This window comes from Pongo pygmaeus, chromosome 2, assembly GCF_028885625.2.
Source record: "Pongo pygmaeus isolate AG05252 chromosome 2, NHGRI_mPonPyg2-v2.0_pri, whole genome shotgun sequence".
Taxonomy (NCBI): Eukaryota; Metazoa; Chordata; class Mammalia; order Primates; family Hominidae; genus Pongo; species Pongo pygmaeus.
In genome coordinates, this window is record NC_085930.1 from 166,378,672 (window position 1) to 166,397,788 (window position 19,117).

The following is a 19,117-nucleotide window of genomic DNA, read 5'->3' on the forward strand; positions in this document are numbered from 1 at the left end:
GGATTTATTTTCCTTTGGGCATATATACCCAGTAGTAGAATTGCTGGGTCAAATAGTAGTTCTATTTTAACTTCTTTGAGAAATCGCCAAACTGCTTTCCACAGTGGCTGAACTAATGGGCATTCCCACAAATAGTGTATAAGCATTCTCTTTTCTCTGCAGCCTTGCTAACATCTATTGTTTTCTGAATTTTTAATAACAGACATTCTGACTGGTATGAGATGGTATCTCACTGTGATTTTGATTTGCATTTCTCTGATGATTAGTGATGTGGAGCATGTTTTCATATATTTGTTGGCTGCTTTTATGTCTTCTTTTGAGAAGTGTCTGTTCATGTCCTTTGCCCCCTTTTTTTTCTTTAAGTTCAGGGGTACATAGGCAGTTTTTTTATATAGGTAAACTTGTGTTATGGGGGTTTGTTGTACAGATTATTTTATTACCCAGGTATTAAGCCCAGTACCCATTAGTTACTTTTCTTGATCCTCTCCCTTTTCCTACCCTTCACCCTCCAATAGGCCCCAGTATCTTTTGTTCCTCTCTATGTGTCCAGGTATTGTCATAATTTAGCTCCCACTTATAAGTGACAACATGTTGTATTTGGTTTCCTGTTCCTGTGTTAGCTTGCTAAGGATAATAGCCTCTGGCTCCATCCAAGTTCCTGCAAAGGACATGATCTTGTTCTTTTCTATGGCTGCATAGTTTTCCATGGTGTATAGGTATCACATTTTCTTTAGCCAGTCTATGATTGATGGGCGTTTAGGTTGATTCCATGTCTTTGCTAACGTGAATAGTGCTGCAATGAACATATGTGTGCATGTGTCTTTATGATGGAACAATTTATATTTCTTTGGGTATATACCCAGTAATGGGATTGCTGAGTTGATTGTAGTTCTGTTTTTAGGTTTTTGAGGACCAACCACCACTAACAGTGTATAAGCATTCCTTTTTCTCCACAACCTTGCCAATAGCTGTTATTTTTTAATAATACACTGGTGTGAGATGGTATCTCATTGTGGTTTTGATTTGCATTTCTCTAATGATCAGTAATGTTGAGTTTTTTTCATGATTGTTGGCTGCATGTATGTCTTCTTTTGAAAAGTGTCTTTTCATGTCCTTTGCCCACTTTGTAATTTTTTTTCTTGTAAATTTCTTTAAGTTTCTTATAGATGTTGGATATTAGACCTTTGTCAGATGCATACCTTGCAAATATTTCCTTTCATCCTCTAGATTGTTTGTTCACTCTGTTGATAGTTTCTTTTGCTGTGCAGAAGCTCTTTAGTTTAATTAGATCTATTTGTCAATTTTTGCTTTTGTTGCAGTTGCCTTTGTTGCAATTGTTTTTGGTATCTTCTTCATGAAATTTTTGCGCATTCCTATGTCCAGAATGGTGTTGCCTAGGTTGTCTTCCAGTGTTTTTATAGTTTTGGGTTTTACATTTAAGTATTTAATCCATCTTAAGTTAATTTTTGTATGTGTTATAAGGAAGGGGTCCAGTTTTAATCTTCTGCATATTGACTAGGCAGTTATTCCAGCACCATTTATTGAATAGGTAGTCTTTTGCCCATTGCTTGTTTTTGTCAGCTTTTTCAGAGATTAGATAGTTGTAGGTATGTAGCCTTATTTCTGGTTCTCTATTCTGTTCTATTGGTCTATGTGTGTGTTTTTGTACTCGTACCATGCTGTTTTGCTTACTGTATCCCTGTTTGAAGTCAGTTTGAAGTCAGATAGTGTGATGCCTCCAGGTTTGTTCTTTTTGCTTAGGATTGCCTTGGCTATTCAGGCTCTTTTTTGGTTCCATATGAATTTTAAAATATTTTTTCTAGTTCTGTGATGAATGTCATTAGTAGTCTAATAGGAATAATATTGAATCTGTAAATTGCTCTGGGCAGCATGGCCATTTTAATGATATTGTTTCTTTCTATCCATGAGTATAGAATATTTTTCCATTTGTTTGTGTCATCTCTGACTTCTTTGAGGAGTGTTTTGTAGTTCTCCTTATAGAGATCTTTCAACTCCCTGGTTAGCTGGATTCCTAAGTATTTTATTTGTGTGTATGTGTGGCACTTGTAAATGGGATTGCATTTCTGATTTGGCTCTCAGCTTGGCTACTGGTGGTGTGTGGGGGTGCTAGTGACTTTTGTACATTGATTTTTGTATCCTGAGACTTTGCTGAAGTTGTTTATCAGCTTAAGGAGCTTTTTGGGCTGAGACTATGGCATTTTCTAGATATAGGGTCATGTCATCTACAAATAGGGATAGTTTGACTTCCTCTCTTCCTATTTGGATGTGCTATATTTCTTTCTCTTTCATGATTGCTCTGGCCAGGATTTCCGACACTATGTTGAATAGGAGTGGTGAGAGAGGGCGTCCTTGTCTTGTGCCAGTTTTCGGTGGTAACGTTTCCAGCTTTTGCCCATTCAGTATGATGTTGGCTGTGGGTTTGCCATCGATGGCTCTTACTATTTTGAGGTATCCTTCTTCAATACCTAGATTATTGGGAATTTTTAACATGAAGGGGTGTTGAATTTTATCAAAAGCCTTATCTGCATCTGTTGGATTTGTCTTTAGTTCTGTTTATGTGATGAATCACATTTATTGATTTGCATATGTTCAACCAACCTTGCATCCCAGGGATAAAGCCTACTTGATCATGATCGATAAGCTTTTTGATGTGCTGCTGGATTTGTTTTGCCAGTATTTTGTTGAGAATTTTTGCATCAATGTTCAAGGATACTGCCTTGAAGTTTTCTTTTTATGTTGTGTCTCTGCCAGATTTTGGTATCAGGATGATGGTGGCCTTATAGAATGAGTTAGGGAGGAGTCTCTCCTCCTCAATTTTTTGGGATAGTTTCAGCAGGAATGGTACCAGATCTTCTTTGTACATCTGGTAGAATTCAGCTGTGAATCTGTCTGGTCCCAAGCTTATTGTGATTGGTAGACTATTTATTACTGATTCAATTTCAGAGCTCATTATTGGTCTGTTCAGGGATTCAATTTCTTACTGGTTAGGTCTTAAGGGTGTATGTGCCCAGGAATTTATTAATTTCTTCTAGATTTTCTAGTTTATGTGTATAGAGGTGTTCATAATATCTTCTGATGGTTGTTTGTATTTCTGTGGGGTCAATAGTAATATCACCTTGTTGTTTCTGGTTGTGTTTATTTGCAGCTTCTCTATTACCTTCTTTATTAGTCTAGCTAGCTCCTGGATTCATTGATCTTTTAAATTTATTGTGTCTTAATCTCCTTCAGCTCAGCTCTGATTTTGGTTGGTTTCCTCTTGGTTCTCTAGTTCTTTTAGTTATGCTGTTAGGTTGTTAAATTGAGATCTTTCTAACTTTTTGATTTGCACTTTTTAATGGGGTTGTTTCTTGCTTGTTGAATTGCTTAAGTTCCTTATAGATTCTGGATATTAGACCTTTTTCAGATGCATAGTTTGCAAAAATTTTCTCCCATTCTGTAGGTTGTTTGTTTACTCTGTTGATAATTTCTTCTGCTTTCTAGAAGCTCTCTAGTTCAATTAGGTCCCACTTGTCAGTTTTTGTTTTTGTCATAATTGCTTTTAAGAACTTAGCCATAAATTTATTGCCAAGGCTATTGTCAAGAAGGGTATTTACTAGGTTTTCCTTGAGGACTTTTATAGTTTGAGGTCTTGCATTTAAGTCTTTAATCCATTTTGAGTTAATTTTTGTATATGGTGATAGTTGTCCAGTTTTATTCCTCTGCATATAGATACCCAGTTATCCTAGCACCATTTGTTGAATAGGCAGTCCTTCCCCCATTGATTATTTTTGTTGAATTTGTCAAAGATCAGATGGCTGTAGGTGTGCAGCTTTATTTCTGGGTTCTCTATTCTGTTCTACTGAAAAGACATCTATTTTACTGCAAACATGGCAACTCAGTTTGGCGCTGCTCTGGGGCCTCTCTACCAAGGTGTAACACTGAGGAGAAAGGCTAGTGTTCTTTCCCATCCTGCCACAGGCTGCCACACTGAATTACTGGGCTAAGGACTTGGTAGTTCCTAAAGCTTCAAGTGGTTCAGCACAAAGACTGCCGTCACTGGCAGGGCAGCATGGAGTTCCCAGGAGTGGAGTCCATTCCTGGGACCTGCATGGCCGTGGCCTTAGGGTCTGCTGGGCTCGCGTGGTGGAAGAGGACAGCACCCCACCATGCTATGCCAGGAAGCATGGACAAAATAGCAGTATGGGCTTGGGGATTGGTCTGGATACCTTGGGAAGAAAGCACACATAGGACACCCTTGGGGACCCTAAGAATTATTTGGACTGTGAGCACTTTACAGAGGGTTGACGATCAACCTTATCATGTGGTGGGTTATGGCAGTAAACTGTGGGCTGAGATACTCATGGACCCCATGCATCTTTATTAATGAGAACTGGGGACATTTGGATGCACATCAATTAATATCATATATTGTTCTCTGACTCCAAGTTCAAAAACATGTTTTTTGATTGATCTGAAACCAAAGAAAATAAAAGAAGACAAGGAGAATATTTTGCATGAACTAATTTGAGCTTCTCATTCATTCAAATGTTGTAACAATTAACAGAGGTGTACTACTTGGCTTTTTATGCTAGTATTTATGCTTGTTATCATTCCCAAATCACGTTCACATTTAAGAAGTCATTACACATTTTCTGATGTATTTTATCTAACAAAAGACATTTCTTGCTTTTGGAACCAAATGAAGACAGGTTTTTCATATTCCACTGAGTGACATGTTCCACTCAGTACACAGAGATAAGATCTCCACAGTTAGTAGTTGAACAGGTGACCAGAAGCATGGAAATGCAGTTCTTCAAACTGAGAAAGACAAATTTGGAAGAAAGCTTACAATTCTTTTAATGAGTCTAAGTAATTCATCTGCCTTGGGAAGGGACACAGACAGCCAGATTAAGTAACCTTTTGCATGTTCACAAGTCAACTAGCAGCAAAACAGAGAAATTAATTTGCTTCTAATACTCTAGGTCTTGCTTCCCACAAACCATAAATGCTTCATGAAAATACTTTTAAATATCTCCTAAAACATGTCCTCAAGCTCAACTTTCACACCATACCTTGGAGTATGCTCTTTACTATAACTTCTGTGTGATCAGCCAGGAGATCTGCCTTGGTAATTGCAGCCAGAGACAGGTAGTTAGACATATTCCTGCACAGTTCCTTGTTGCCTCTGTGGAGGAATTTCACTGCAATGGGGATGGCTAATGCCATCACTGGGGGTCGGTTGTAATTCTGAGGAAATATAAGAAAGCCACAAATAATAAGTGACTCATTATTCATTTATTCATTCATTCACTCATTCAAAAAATATTTATTGGATTAAGCTCCCAGAGTACAGCTGTGAAAACACAGGCCTTGCCCTGTTTATATTGTATTTGGGAATTCTGGGAACTCTTGGTTTTGTTTAAGAGACCTAAAGACAAACAGGCAGTTAACAGCATAAACTGATGACAGCCGAGATGGGCAAAAGTCAGGGTGCTAAGAGAGCAGAGAAGGAGCACTCAATCCAGTCTTGGGGAATGTCAAGAAAGACTTCCTGGAGGAGGTAATGTCTTAGTTGGGACCTCATGGATGAATAAGAGATGGCTGGGTGCTGGCAAGGCAGGGAGTAGCCAGAAAGAAGGAAGAGTAGGTGTGCCAGAAAGAAGGAAGACTGAGGTGAGGGAGTACCTGATGGCACTGGAGAGTTGTAAATAGCTCAGGATGGCTGAAGTGTGGTATGTGTGAGGAAACTGGAGTGGGAGGTGAGGGGAGAGACAGGGCAGGTAAACAGGGGCATGATTATGAAAGGTACGGCATACAAGGCTAAGAAGTTTGGCATTGATCTTTAGGGTAATCGGGGGCCACTGATGACAGGAATCACTTGTCAGATTTATACTTGAGAAAACAACCTAAGGAACGTTGAACAAGTTGCTTTTTGACTATATCTATCTTAAAAATTAAAGTTTCAGCTAATTAGATTCAGAGGGAAAAAAATAAATGAATGTAAGATTAAAACCTAAAAGTATTCTGGATCCTAAAATAATTCTCTTCTTGATTTACTTTGTGACTGAATATAAATATCCTTACATATAAAGTAGTCCTATTAGCATTTAGTTACCAAATTAGGGAATAATATTTAGAAAATACAAATTGTTTTCTTTTTTTTCTACCACATAATGTTTTGGTCAACAAATTGTTTTCTTAAAAATCAATGGTACATATTCACTACCCCTGGCCATCAACCCCACCTCAGACTAACTGTAGAAAAAAAAACTGTGCTGTGCACAGCATGTTTGGGAGAAATAGCCCTGGACTCCTACTCTTGCATTATTTGATGACAGACAAAGTTCTGTGTTGCTTGTCCCGCTGTTATATTCAGATCTTTGTTTTGTAGCTGAGCTTGTATCCTGATTAATACAATGCAAAGCCAGGACCACTTACATTCTTCAACTTTCCCTGTGGCTTAAAGAGAAAATTATATTCTTAGAATGAAATGTAGAATTCCACCTTTATACATCAAATCTTACAATAAGGACAAAAGAAAAGACATGAGATAAAAATTGTCATTGATACATACAATTCCTGAGCAATAGAAATGGGGCAATTGGGTCAATTAGATATTTACATGGGGGAAAAACATATCCCCACCCCTATATCTGCCATAACTAAAATCAATTTCAGATAGATTGCAGATCTAAAGGTAAAAAATAAAACAAGACAGAGAAGACAATCCAGGAGAACATCTCAATGGCCTCAGAGTAGGCAAAGACTTCCTTAAACCTAACTCAAAAATAATTAACAATAAAAAAGTCATAAAGTGGATAAAATCAAGAACTTCTAGTCATCAAGAGATATCATTTAAAAAGTGAAAAGATAATCCAAAGAGTGAAAGAAGATATCTATAATATGTTCTGGGTACTGGTAAACCTTTAGATAAATGTATTTTATGTATATAATATATATTATAAATATAAAAGTATTATTTATACATATATAATATATATACACACTCTTCCAATCCATAAGAAAAAGAAGATGCAATCAAATAGAAAAATAGACAGAGGACTTAAACAGACACTTTACAAAATAAAGCTCCAAAACATGAAAATATGCTCAATTTCATTAATTTTTAATTTTGCTCTGGGTTCTGATTACAGGGTTGTATTTGGAGAGAATTCATCAAGATATGATATGACCTCTTTTCTGAAAAAGAAGCACAGTTATATAATTACAGATTTTAGCTATTCTTTTAAATAGATTCAAAAGTTAGTATGAATATAGGATTGCATATTGTATGCATGCATTTTATAAACAACCCTTGTCTTAGGGTTCTACGAAGGACAATGACACACAGTGGTAGAGTCAATGCAGCCAAGAGTATAATAATGGTGGTGACAGTGTCAGGAAGATGACTTGTCTATTCACACTGAGTATGGGAATCAGGTAAAATAAATATTATGGGATATGTAAGGCACTCAAATGTATGTTCCTTAAAGAGCTAATGAGTTTTGGGAGTGATAACATTCATATCTTGATATCCAGTCCATAAATCTTTCCTGAAGTCACAGAAAATAACATTCTATGATTTTTCTCTGATCTCCATATCATCAGCCTTTTACACTCCTGCCCAATATACATTTATCCTTCTTCTGCGGACTCTACCCTAATTCCTCTCTGTGGAACTGTCCAGGTGCTTCTAATGAAGGCATCTCTACCTTTGGTCTTAAAGGTGATCAAGTGACTCAGACATTGATTCTCTCATTGGTCAAATGAGAGAATCACATTTCCCTGGTTCGAGGATGGACAAGTTACCAAATTATAATTAAGGAGCCATGAAATGGCTCTGTGAAAGAGATTCTCTCTCCTGTTGTATTTAAGGTATTGAGAAGGGAGGATCAAAAGTAGTTGCTGTCATCTTGTGACCTCGGTAGGAGAGAAACTGTATGAGACTCAAGGAAACATGGTTCTATCTGAGAGACCAGATCCTGGTAATATCATTTGAGCCCAATGCCTGAGGCTGTGCCTGAGGCCAGTTATATTCCTAAAGATTTCTAAATGAGCCAATTAAATCTCTTGCACTTAAGCATCCCTGCCTCCCCAATCACTAGAAACAAAAACAGAACTGATAAATCTTTAATCCATTCCTGCAGTTCCATCCATTTTCCAGACTCAGGGGTCAATCTGACCACTGGGCAGAGAAAATAGGTATTCCATAACCTAACCTGATATCCCACTATTAAGTCAGTCGTGTTGAAACTCTGATGCTATTCTTTGGCGATAAATCATGCGTCTATATAGCAGTTCCTCTCTGTAGGTCTCTGGCCTATCCATCCTAGAGTTCTTAACATCACGGAAGTATCAGAACCATAGCCCATAGCCAGTATCCTCTGATTACTTCTCTGAATGCCTTTGTCTAGATTGTCTCCCCTCCCAGTGAATTTAATTGGGCCTGATCTGACTGGGTCATTACTGATACGATGAGCTTTGAGACCTCTCCGAGAGGCTGGATGCTTCCTTCCCCAGGGGTTAGTCCTCAGCTTTAGAAGTCAGGGCATGTGCTTGGTTGGAACACACAAAATTGTTTGGATCCACTAAGGCTAACTCACACCAAAGGATTTCCAAAAGGCTGGTATATAACCAGGCATGCCAGTGTACTCAACCCCAGTGACAGGCTTTCATAGGTCAGACCTAGGGTATCCCTTTCACATTTTCAGGATACTTAGGAGACAGATTAGAAACTAGAGTGTCCACTCATGGGCACAAAATCAGATCAGAGCAGAGAGAGTTCCTGAGGGATATTTCATGTAGACCATTTTGAAACCTGATTAAAAGAACACTCCTGCCCTATAACTGAATCCCTTTCTCTGCTCATTGGAAGTTTCCATTCATCAGATTCAGTATTTTTCCTAGTGGTGCTGGACAAACATGCCAAAATAATGACACAACATTGAGCATCCTCTTTTTGTTAACATACTGATCAAACATGTGGTGTTTAGAAAAGCTAATTGATTTGGTCATTTTTCTCAATTATAATCATATCCTGTCCCTGCTCCCTTGACTTATATTAAAAAAAGTTACTTATTAGAGCATTGAGTATTCCCCAAACATCTCAGTCTCACCTATGCAATTTCTGGGTTGCATTTTCTTGGGTTTGAGGGTCCCATAGACCTAACAGGTACCAAACAACATCCAGTGGCTGAGCTTCACTTTCAAGGGCAGCAAAAGGAGTTGGTAAAGGAGGAGATCTCTAGCCCATGAAACTATTTCATCTCTGGAATTATTTGGGTCACAGAAATGCTAATGGCATGCACGCAGAGAAAGCCCTATGATTACAGTTCTACAAACAAATGACTTTAACAGCAGCTGATAATGCCAGAGCCTATGACAGACCTTGCTTCTCAGTGCATATGTGAGCATGTTGGATGAACATCATCTTACAGTTTGGTGCTGAGGGAACAAATTCAGTGAAGTGCAGCATAGAAATAGAATTTCTCGTGGGGACAATTTAGCTGTAGAGGTTAAACAAGAGAGCTTTGTTCTACGGATGCCAAGAATTACATTTCTAAACTAGATTAGCACCAATTTGAACTTTTGGTGGAAATTGTCTTTTTGAAAATGCACTTTGGGAATGTTTCCCAGTGTTTTAAAATTGAAAAGAATAAAGCTAAGTAGGAAAGATATCTATCTGAGGTAATAGCAACTAAAAAGCTCTTTGGCTCTTAGGCCTTGAATTCAAATAAGAACCATAAAAAATGATTAAGCTCAAGAAATATTAAACCTCATTTATTAAAATAGGGTTCCTTGATTATTCATTCCCTATTATCAATCAAAGCTAAACCAATTTTGGGTTTACATATAAAATGGTTCATTCTCCCCAGCATAGCTATATGTAAAATCTAATTGGCACACAAGCCTAAGTTTTCCCAGCGTATTTTCTGACAGGTAATAGGGAGCAGGTCTCAGGAACCTGGGAGTGTATATCCCAGTCTCCTCCCATTTCATGCCACTATCTGAGCATTAGGTACTGAAGCCTACTCTGGAGAGAAATGTAGCTGCTATAAAAACCAGAGGGCAGCCACGTCTCCTGATCCCCTTCACTCAACCATTCAACAAATATTATTTGAGCACCTACTATATGCCAGGCACTATTCTGTGTGCTGGGATTACTTCAGTGAATAAAAGAGCTTATAATTTGGGGAAAGGAGAGACAGGATATTTAAAAAATGGCCATAACACATAATTAAATCAATAGCTTGTTAGAAAGCATCCAGTGTTATTTTAGTCTCCTGCAGATAATGATAATGATGATGATACCAACTTCCTATGTTCTAAATATTTTGTCTATTATTTAAAGTCTATTAATTTAATTTCCACAGCAAACTCATGAGGCAGCTCCTCTTAATGTCTGCATTTTACATATGAGACAATTAAGGCCCGGAAACATTAATTTTCCCAAGACCACACTACAGGTACAGAGCAGAGCTGGGATTGCCTACTGAATAAACTGCTAGATTGGCATAACCAGTCCCATCTCTAAGAGTTGTGAAGGAAATGCTCTCCACTGTCTGAGGCACTTCACATGCAACACCAGCAAGGCAGAGTTTAAACCTTCATATTGCATTGACTGGGGAAGAAGAACTGAGAAGACTGTGTGCCATCAAGGAGAAGGAACAGCGGGTCCTTCTATAAAGAGGGAAAAGTAGACACTTTCTGATTTTCCAGCAGCAGATCTGGAGATTATTCTATTACCCATCTTACCCTGCAGGCAGCCTGCTTTGGTTATTTCCCTCTTCATGCAGTCATTAACAGTGGTAGCAGAGATGGGGGGAAGATGAAATGTGGAGCTGATTAAATACATGGCAATGGCTCTGCTAAGTGATTTGGTTTGGGAAGAGGCCGTGACTGCAGTAGAGTGAGGATAAAGCCAGGCACTGGCTGCCAGGCTTCATGATGGCTGACCTTTCAATTCTCTAGAATTTCATTCTAGAACAGCAGCTGTGTCAATAATTATAATGTCCTTGAGGTACATTTTAATTTTAATCAAGTTTGCCAAGTTTGTTTTTATCCTAGAACGTAATACACATTGTATGGGTATATTCTTTTTCAGGATTTTTCTAGGAGCAAAAAAAAAGGGGGGATGGGGATGGCCAACTCCATATAGCTATCTGGTCAGAGGGTTAGAGGAAGCTGTTAACTCTAGGTAAGCTGTACTTTGAATTAGGTACTTCTATATAGTGGCTAGAGCACAGATAGAGATTGCTTTTGTAATAAAAGATCCTCTTCATGTGCACCTACCACCACCAATTAGAAGTACTAAACTCCAGTAATTTGATGTCTTGAATGGAACCAGCTGGATGCTCATTTTCACTGCCCTGTAAGACTGGATTAATTTGCTAGCTACAAACCACTACTTCTATTGAGTACTTACTATTTAGCAATTGTACTATGTAAACACTGTATATGTAATATCATTTTTAACCTTCATAACAGTCCTAAGCAGGAGGTATTGTTATCCCAATTTTAGAGATGGCAGAACAGAGATTTAGAGAGAGAAAATACTTTGCCAATCTCTCATCTTAATAAGACCAAGATCCAAATGACACGGAAGCCTTCAAGCTCTAAAGCTCTTTGCTATTCTATTCTTAGAGTCTCCTCAGGGAGTCAAAATTTCAGACTGGGAGATGACATGGAAGGTGATCTGATTCAATTCTCTATTTTACACATAAGTTGAGAGACTTGTCTAACGACACAGGACGTGTAGAAACATATGGGCCAAGGCCAAAAAACAAATTCACAAGTGCATGTCCCATATACGTACCGATTTTGTATTGAGTTTCCTCAATACAAAATCAGTAGAAGGTGAGTTCTGGAATTTTAAAAGTTATTTTAAGGTAAATGTGGCAAGTTCACAAATTTAGGGACCAAGAAAAGAAGTATAATTACCAACTAAAAGAGGAAAAGGAATGGTCACCTGAAGTAGGTTTGAGTGTAGGCCGACAAGAGGAAATCTGGGGGACAAAAAGAAAAGTGTGTGCGTGTGTGTGTGTGTGTACACATTTAGCTTAAAATGACAGTGAAGTGGCCAGAAAAAAGAAATCAAATGAAATGGCCAAGGGTTCGGGAAGAAGAAATGACTGGGCCTCTGCCTGATCAGACAGTAAGACCCTGGGTTGCTTATCTGGGGAGATGGGATGGGTGGAGTGGGAATCACTGATTTCTTGTTGTTTGTTTTCCTTCCATTTTGTGTAAAGCTAAAAATGCTGAGTGTCTAACTTTTGAAAGTTGGTCTATTGTTTCATTTTACTGAAAAAAAAAAAAGAAGAAAATGAGTCATTTGGATTTCTACACATTCCCCACAGGATCCTAAATTACAAGTAATACCAAAATCATCCTTTCAATGTTTACTGCAAGCCAAAAACTTCCCTTTAAAATCTGATGAGAGCTAAATATAAATGCTATGACCACAGCTTTGCCTTTAGTTCCTGGCGCTGCATTTCTGGGACCTCCAGGGGTGGCCAGGACAAGATGCTGAAATTTGCTGAAAGCAAGTTTGCCTTTAGACCTTCATGCTTTCCATTTTAGTGGCTTCTGCCTCCTTCTGAGGGCCTACAATGGACACCCCATCCCTACACCGGTCCTACATGCTAGACTTACCCACTTCTCTGCCTAACTTGTCCCTCTTAACCAAGGAGCCTACTAGCCTTCAGTCCTTTTCTCTTTCGCTTCCCAAAATATCATCCCTTGACCTCAGAACCCTGCTCTCAACAATCTTACAAACTCATTTACAGTAAGTCTTGATCATCAGTGAGTTGAGCATTTCAATTTCTCAAAAACATTTAATTCCTTACACCATACCCCATCCCTTTTAAGTAGGAGACACAATGCTTTACTCAGAATAAAACATCCCATCTAACATAAATGTTAGAATTATGGGCATTTGAGAAAGGTATCATGCTTATAATTCTCTGATCTTGGTCTTATTTCACAAATCTGCACTTTTGCACAAGCTGTTTTCCTGTGTAGACTGTCTTCTCACTCTACTTAGCCTAGCTAGTGAAATTCCTGCTCACTGCTCATAAACCTTCCAAACACGATCTCCACCCAGAAAACTTTATCTGATTACTCTAAAACTGTGTTAACACAGGAGCCACTGACCATGGGATGCTCTTGAACATCTGAAGTATGACTAGTCCATTTAGTGATGCACTAAAATGCACATCAGATATGTAAGAATTGTGTAAAAAAATGGTGAATCACAAGGTCAGGAGTTCAAGGCCAGGCCGGCCAATATGGTGAAACCCCTTCTCTACTAAAAATATACAAAAATTAGCCACGTGTGGTGGCAGGCACCTGTAGTCTCAGCTACTCAGGAGGCTGAGGCAGGAGAATCGCTTGAACCCGGGAGGCGGAGGTTGCAGTGAGCCGAGATCATGCCACTGCACTCCAGCCTGGGCAACAGAGCGAGACTCCATCTCAAAATAATAATAATAATAATAAATAAATAAATAAATTTTAAAAATTGCTATATTGATTGCATGTTGAAATGATACTATTTTGGATATAATGGGTTGAAGAAATATATTGTCAAAATCAATTTCATCTTTCTTTTTATGTAAGTGGCTACTAGAATTTTTTTCCTTTTTAATTTTTTAATTGAGATAAAATATACATATATAATTTACCATCTTTGCAATTTTTAAGTGTACAGTTCAGTGGTAATAAATGTATTTGTATTCTTTTTCTCCCTCTTCACCTCTGTTCTCCCACTCACCCTGAGACGAGAACATTTAAAATTACATATTTGACTTCTGTTTGTGGCTTGCATTAGATTTCTATTGGATAGTGCTGCCCTAAAGACCAGTGGTTTTGAACCTGCAGGGGGAGAGGGATAGGATGGTTAAATTGTCTGAATGTCTGTTAAAGTGCACATTGGAGTGAAATAATCTATGTTTCTTATATATATCAATAATATACCAAGATAACCAATGAAGAGCAAATGCACTGGGTCTTTGGTGTTCCATCAAGCACCATTCATCTTTTGTTAATTTTGCTGCAATCCTCATTTTCTCCCCACCTACCCTTAACCCTGGGGATGAAGGAGACACAGTGTGGTGGTGCATGAAGAGTCTTTTGTTTAGTTGATCAATTCCTAGACTGAGCAGACAAGGTAAAATATGATCCAGTTAATCATAAACAACTGTGGGAAAAAAAGGAAGAAGAATAAAGGACGCTCATATCAGCTGCAACATGCACTGCTAAGCATTTTAACATAATCAGAATTTCCTGACCTGTGCTCAGTGGAACACAGGTTCTGAGGGATGTTCATAGTGTTGTGTTGGGAGTAGGGAAGAGAAAGGAGGTTTCATGGTGAAATCAGACTGGAAAATGCTGGCCTAAACAAGGTTAACCAGCTTTCTTTATTGCAGTACTTTACAGAACCTTTAGTATGCCATGAAACATTGTGATCACTCAAAAGGGAAAAAAAGAATTGTTTCCCAACTTATTTGATCATAAAATTCTTTTTTGAGAAACACCTATCAACATCTCTGGTTGGTAAATTTGTCATAGACAATGTCATTTAATGTGCATTTCACATGCAGGATGCTGCGGCTTAAGAATGTAAGTGACTTGCCCAACATTGCAGTGTTACACAACTCATTAGTGGCTGAGCCAAAACTCCAAATTCACATTTATACCAGAGGAAAGAATTAACTGTGGTCAGAACAGGCAAATATCATCATGAAAAATTCTCAATACATATAGAAATATGTCTGAAATGACTTAGTCACTTTCCCTGCTAGATCCCGAGCTCACTGCCCCTCAGTTCATTTTCTGCTTCTACTGTGTTCTCCCTGGACGAAAGAGATCTCCTCTTCTGAATTTTTTAGTACTCCTCCTGTGGGTCTCGGCACATATTGCTTTATTGTTAACTTTTTATATGTATACTCTCCAAACAGATTAGAGGCTTGCAGTGGTATTACTTGAATTCCCTACAGTGTGTCTTGCATGTAGCAGGAGCTCTATAGAACTTTCTCAGTTTATTAATTACCAGCCCTCCCAGCTATTGATGGCTTGTGGTGTCTTTTTACAGTATCTAAATGCTACAGAAGAATTGGCTCTTGGTTCAGAGACATCACGGGTTCACCTAGGCTGCCAACTCAGTATCAAATAGCCTGATGTTGAACACTGACATACCTGTAAAATGCAACTCATGATATCAGATGCGATTTTTGCATGAGGAGTGTCTTCATCTTTCCCAAAGGGTCTCAGGTTATGTTCCAAGCAGGAGTCCCAGAGCCCCACAAGGGCCTTTGCATGCTTTTCAATGGACTCGGTCTCTCTGATGGCTGTTGTGATTCTTGTGATACAGATTTCAACTACTGCCTGGTCATTGTTATTGGTTTGGTAATCCTGTTTGGAAAGAAAATCTTCATGTTAAATAATACTCTAGAAAGTTATCCTTCAAAGGACAAAATACTAACTCAGTCATTTAAAAAATGGGTGCACCAGGCTGTGTGCTAAGGGGTGAGGGTGTAAAGCCTAATACAATAAAGGCTTTCTTCCTTGGAGATCCTAATCTTGTGGAAGAGGCAGATACACAAACATGCTAAAATGGAGCAGGTTCTACTACCACCCTTAGACAGGGATCCCTGAGAGTACACAGGCGCTTAACTATTCACTTGCAAGTGGGTTTAATCTTTAGACTGTTTCAGTTTCTAAGTCCATTACAGGGCAGGGGTTACTTTTTACTCTGACATTTCAGCAACTTTTGTGAAATGTTTCAAATTACCCTTCAATTTCCCCTCATTAGTTTTCTCCCTCTTTCTGGACATAATGGAACACATCATTTCATCTCTCCCTTTTCAACTCAAATAACTACAAAACCCATTTTACCTTTCCCCAACCAGGTTTTCCTCCATTCCCCTGCTTTAATTCTCCCTCAAATTCCTGATCATCTTTACTGAGAAATAATGGGATCTCCAAAACAAATAAATGTGAAAAACAGGCCCACTGAATTAATTTGGAAAATTGGTCTGACTGTGAACTTCACATGCTGGACTCACAAAACTGAAAATATAATAGAACAGGAAAGTATGTAGAACCTGACATCATCATGTGAGATTAGAGATGGGAAGTGATGGGGTTTTTCAGCACTACAGCAAACTCCAGCTGTAACAATTTTCTGTTGCTGTTGCTATAACTAATAGGGCAGTAAACATCTTGTGCATGAAGCTCTCTCTACATTGCAAATTATATACTAGAGCCTCCAGAAGTGAAAATTTCTGAGACAAAGGACAGGCACATTTTTAAGGCTCAAAATAGGTACTGCTGAACTATGTTCCAGAAAGGTTTTACGAATGTGAACTCCCTCCAGCTGGGTAATAGCATGATCTCCTTATTCTACACTTACAAGAACAGAGTATTTATAATATTTCTAATTTGATTAGTGAGAAACAGTATCTTATCGCTGTTTTGCTTAGGAATTTCCTTGCCCAAAAGTGAAGTTGAATGTTTCTGTGTTTATTGGCTGTTTGTATTTTCTCCTTTGGGAACTACCCACGGTACCTTATGTTATATTTTTCTTTAGGTCACCTCATCTTTTTTTTTAATCCTTCTTTGGTACAATGTATTTTTCTATTAAGGGTATTAAGTGAATATTTGACAATTGGCTGCAAATATATCTCTATGTTTCATTATTTTTAGTTTTTTTGCTGCTATTCAATGACATCCTAAGATTTTAGGTAATTAAACTTGTCAATTTTGGGGGCCTCATTGTTTTTCCTTTTCTAAATCGGAAACTTAAGTTGTTTACATTTTTTTGAAAGGTAATACATAAACATCGTACAAAAATTCAAAAGATGCAAAGAAAGGGTTTACAGTGAAAAGTTAATCTCCCTGTCAGCCCTGTTCCTCATCTGTCCCAGTCCCCTTCCTCAGCGGGAACCAGGCTCAGCAAATCCTTATGTTTATACAGAGGCATTCTAAGCACATGCAGATATTATCCACACATTCTCCTTTCTTTCTGTGTGATTCCTGTAACAGATTTTTGTTTAACTTCAAGTTTTCCTTATTCAAAATTTGAATAAAAATCATCTTTACTTTTTTCCAGATTAAAAAGAACTTCACAAAACACTCAACATTTATTACTTTAGAAATTCATCTTTTAACCATTTGCTTAGTTCTTAAATCTATCTGGTATTTATGGAAATAAGTAGAAATGTACATTTTCTTCTAAATAGCTAACCTAATCTTCCTACTACCATTTAGTGAATAATTCATTTCCTAGTAATTGTTTTAAATATATTGAGAGGTGACACCGTGCTGGCAGTCCTCACAGCCCTCCCTCGCTCTTGGCGCCTCCTCTGCCTGGGCTTCCATTTTGGCGGCACTTGAGGAGGACTTCAGCCCACCGCCGCACTGTGGGAGCCCCTTTCCGGGCTGGCCAAGGCCGGAGCCCACTCCCTCAGCTTGCACGGAGATGTGGAGGGAGAGGCGTCAGCAGGAACCGGGGTTGTGTGCGGCACTTGCGGGCCAGCTGGAGTTCTGGGTGGGCGTGAGCTTGGCGGCCCCACACTTGGAGCAGCCAGCCGGCCCTGCTGGCCCCAGGCAATGAGGGACTTAGCACCTGGGCCAGTGGCTGTGGAGGGTATATTGGGTCCCCCAGCAGTGCCAGCCCACCGGCGCTGCGCTCGATTTCTCACCGGGCCTTAGCTGCTTTCCCGCGGGGCAGGCCTCGGGACTGCAGCCTGCCATGCCGGAGCCTTCCCCCGCCTCAGTGGGTTCCTGTGCAGCCTGAGCCTCCTCGAGGAGCGCCGCCCCCTGCTCCATGGCACCCAGTCCCATCGACCACCCAAGGGCTGAGGAGTGCGAGCACAGAGCGCGGGACTGGCAGGCAGCTCCACCTGCAGCCCCTGTGCGGGATCCACTAGGTGAGGCCAGCTGGGCTCCTGAGTCTGGTGAGGACATGGAGAGTCTTTATATCTAGCTCAGGGATTGTAAACACACCAATCGGCACTCTGTATTTAGCTCAAGGTCTGTGAGTGCACCAATCGACACTCTGTATCTAGCTGCTCTGGTGGGGCCTTGGAGAAACTTTATGTCTAGCTCAGGGATTGTAAACACACCAATCGGCACTCTGTATCTAGCTCAAGGTTTGTAAACACACCAATCAGCACCCTGTGTTTAGCTCAAGGTTTGTGAGTGCACCCATCGATACTCTGTATCTAGCTGCTCTGGTGGGGCTTTAGAGAACCTGTGTGTCGAAACTCTGTATCTAACTAATCTGATGGGGACATGGAGAACCTTTGTATCTAGCTCAGGGATTGTAAACGCACCAATCAGCACCCTGTCAAATCAGGCCACTCAGCTCTACCAATCAGCAGGATGTGGGCGGGGCCAGATAAGAGAATAAAAGCAGGCTGCCTGAGCCAGCATTGGCAACCCGCTTGGGTCCCCTTCCACACTGTGGCAGCTTTGTTGTTTCACTCTTTGCAATAAATCTGGCTACTGCTCACTCTTTGGGTCCACGCTGCTTTTTATGAGCTGTAACACTCACCGCAAAGATCTGCAGCTTCACTCCTGAACCCAGCGAAACCACGAGCCCACCAGGAGGAACGAACAACTCCAGACGCGCTGCCTTAAGAACTGTAACACTCACGGCAAAGGTCTGCAGCTTCACTCCCGAGCCAGTGAGACTACGAACCCACCAGAAGGAAGAAACTCCTAACACATCCAAACATCAGAAGGAACAAACTGCAGACGCGCCACCTTAAGAGCTATAACACTCACCGCGAGGGTCCGCGGCTTTATTCTTGAAGTCAGTGAGACCAAGAACCCACCAATTCTGGACACAATATCAGATTCTATTTCAGGGCTGTCTTTTCTGTCTGCCATTTCTCAATTCATTTACAATACTAATTTTGCAAGTTTCCCTATGTAAGCTTCAGAATTTTTTGTAACTTTTATTTTAAGTTCAGGGGTACATGTGCAAGTTTGTTATTTAGGTAAACTCATGTCATGGGAGTTTGTTATACAGATTATTTTGTCACCCAAGTATTATACCTAGTACCCATTAGTTATTTTTTCTGATCCTTTCCTTCCTCCCACCATCTATCCTCTG

General features: G+C 39.5%; 1 protein-coding gene across 10 annotated transcripts in view; it reads right to left on the reverse strand.

The window, feature by feature from the left end:
- The window catches only part of VEPH1 (ventricular zone expressed PH domain containing 1), a 294,353-nt gene that overhangs the window by 206,153 nt on the left and 69,083 nt on the right, over window positions 1–19,117 (reverse strand). For all 10 annotated transcript variants that reach the window (XM_063661318.1, XM_054483989.1, XM_054483987.1 and 7 more), the window contains 2 exons: window positions 15,193–15,408; window positions 5,073–5,247 (listed from right to left, as the gene is read on the reverse strand). In XM_063661318.1, the coding sequence (XP_063517388.1) occupies window positions 5,073–5,247; window positions 15,193–15,408 (391 nt within the window). The remainder of the gene's footprint in view (window positions 1–5,072; window positions 5,248–15,192; window positions 15,409–19,117) is intronic.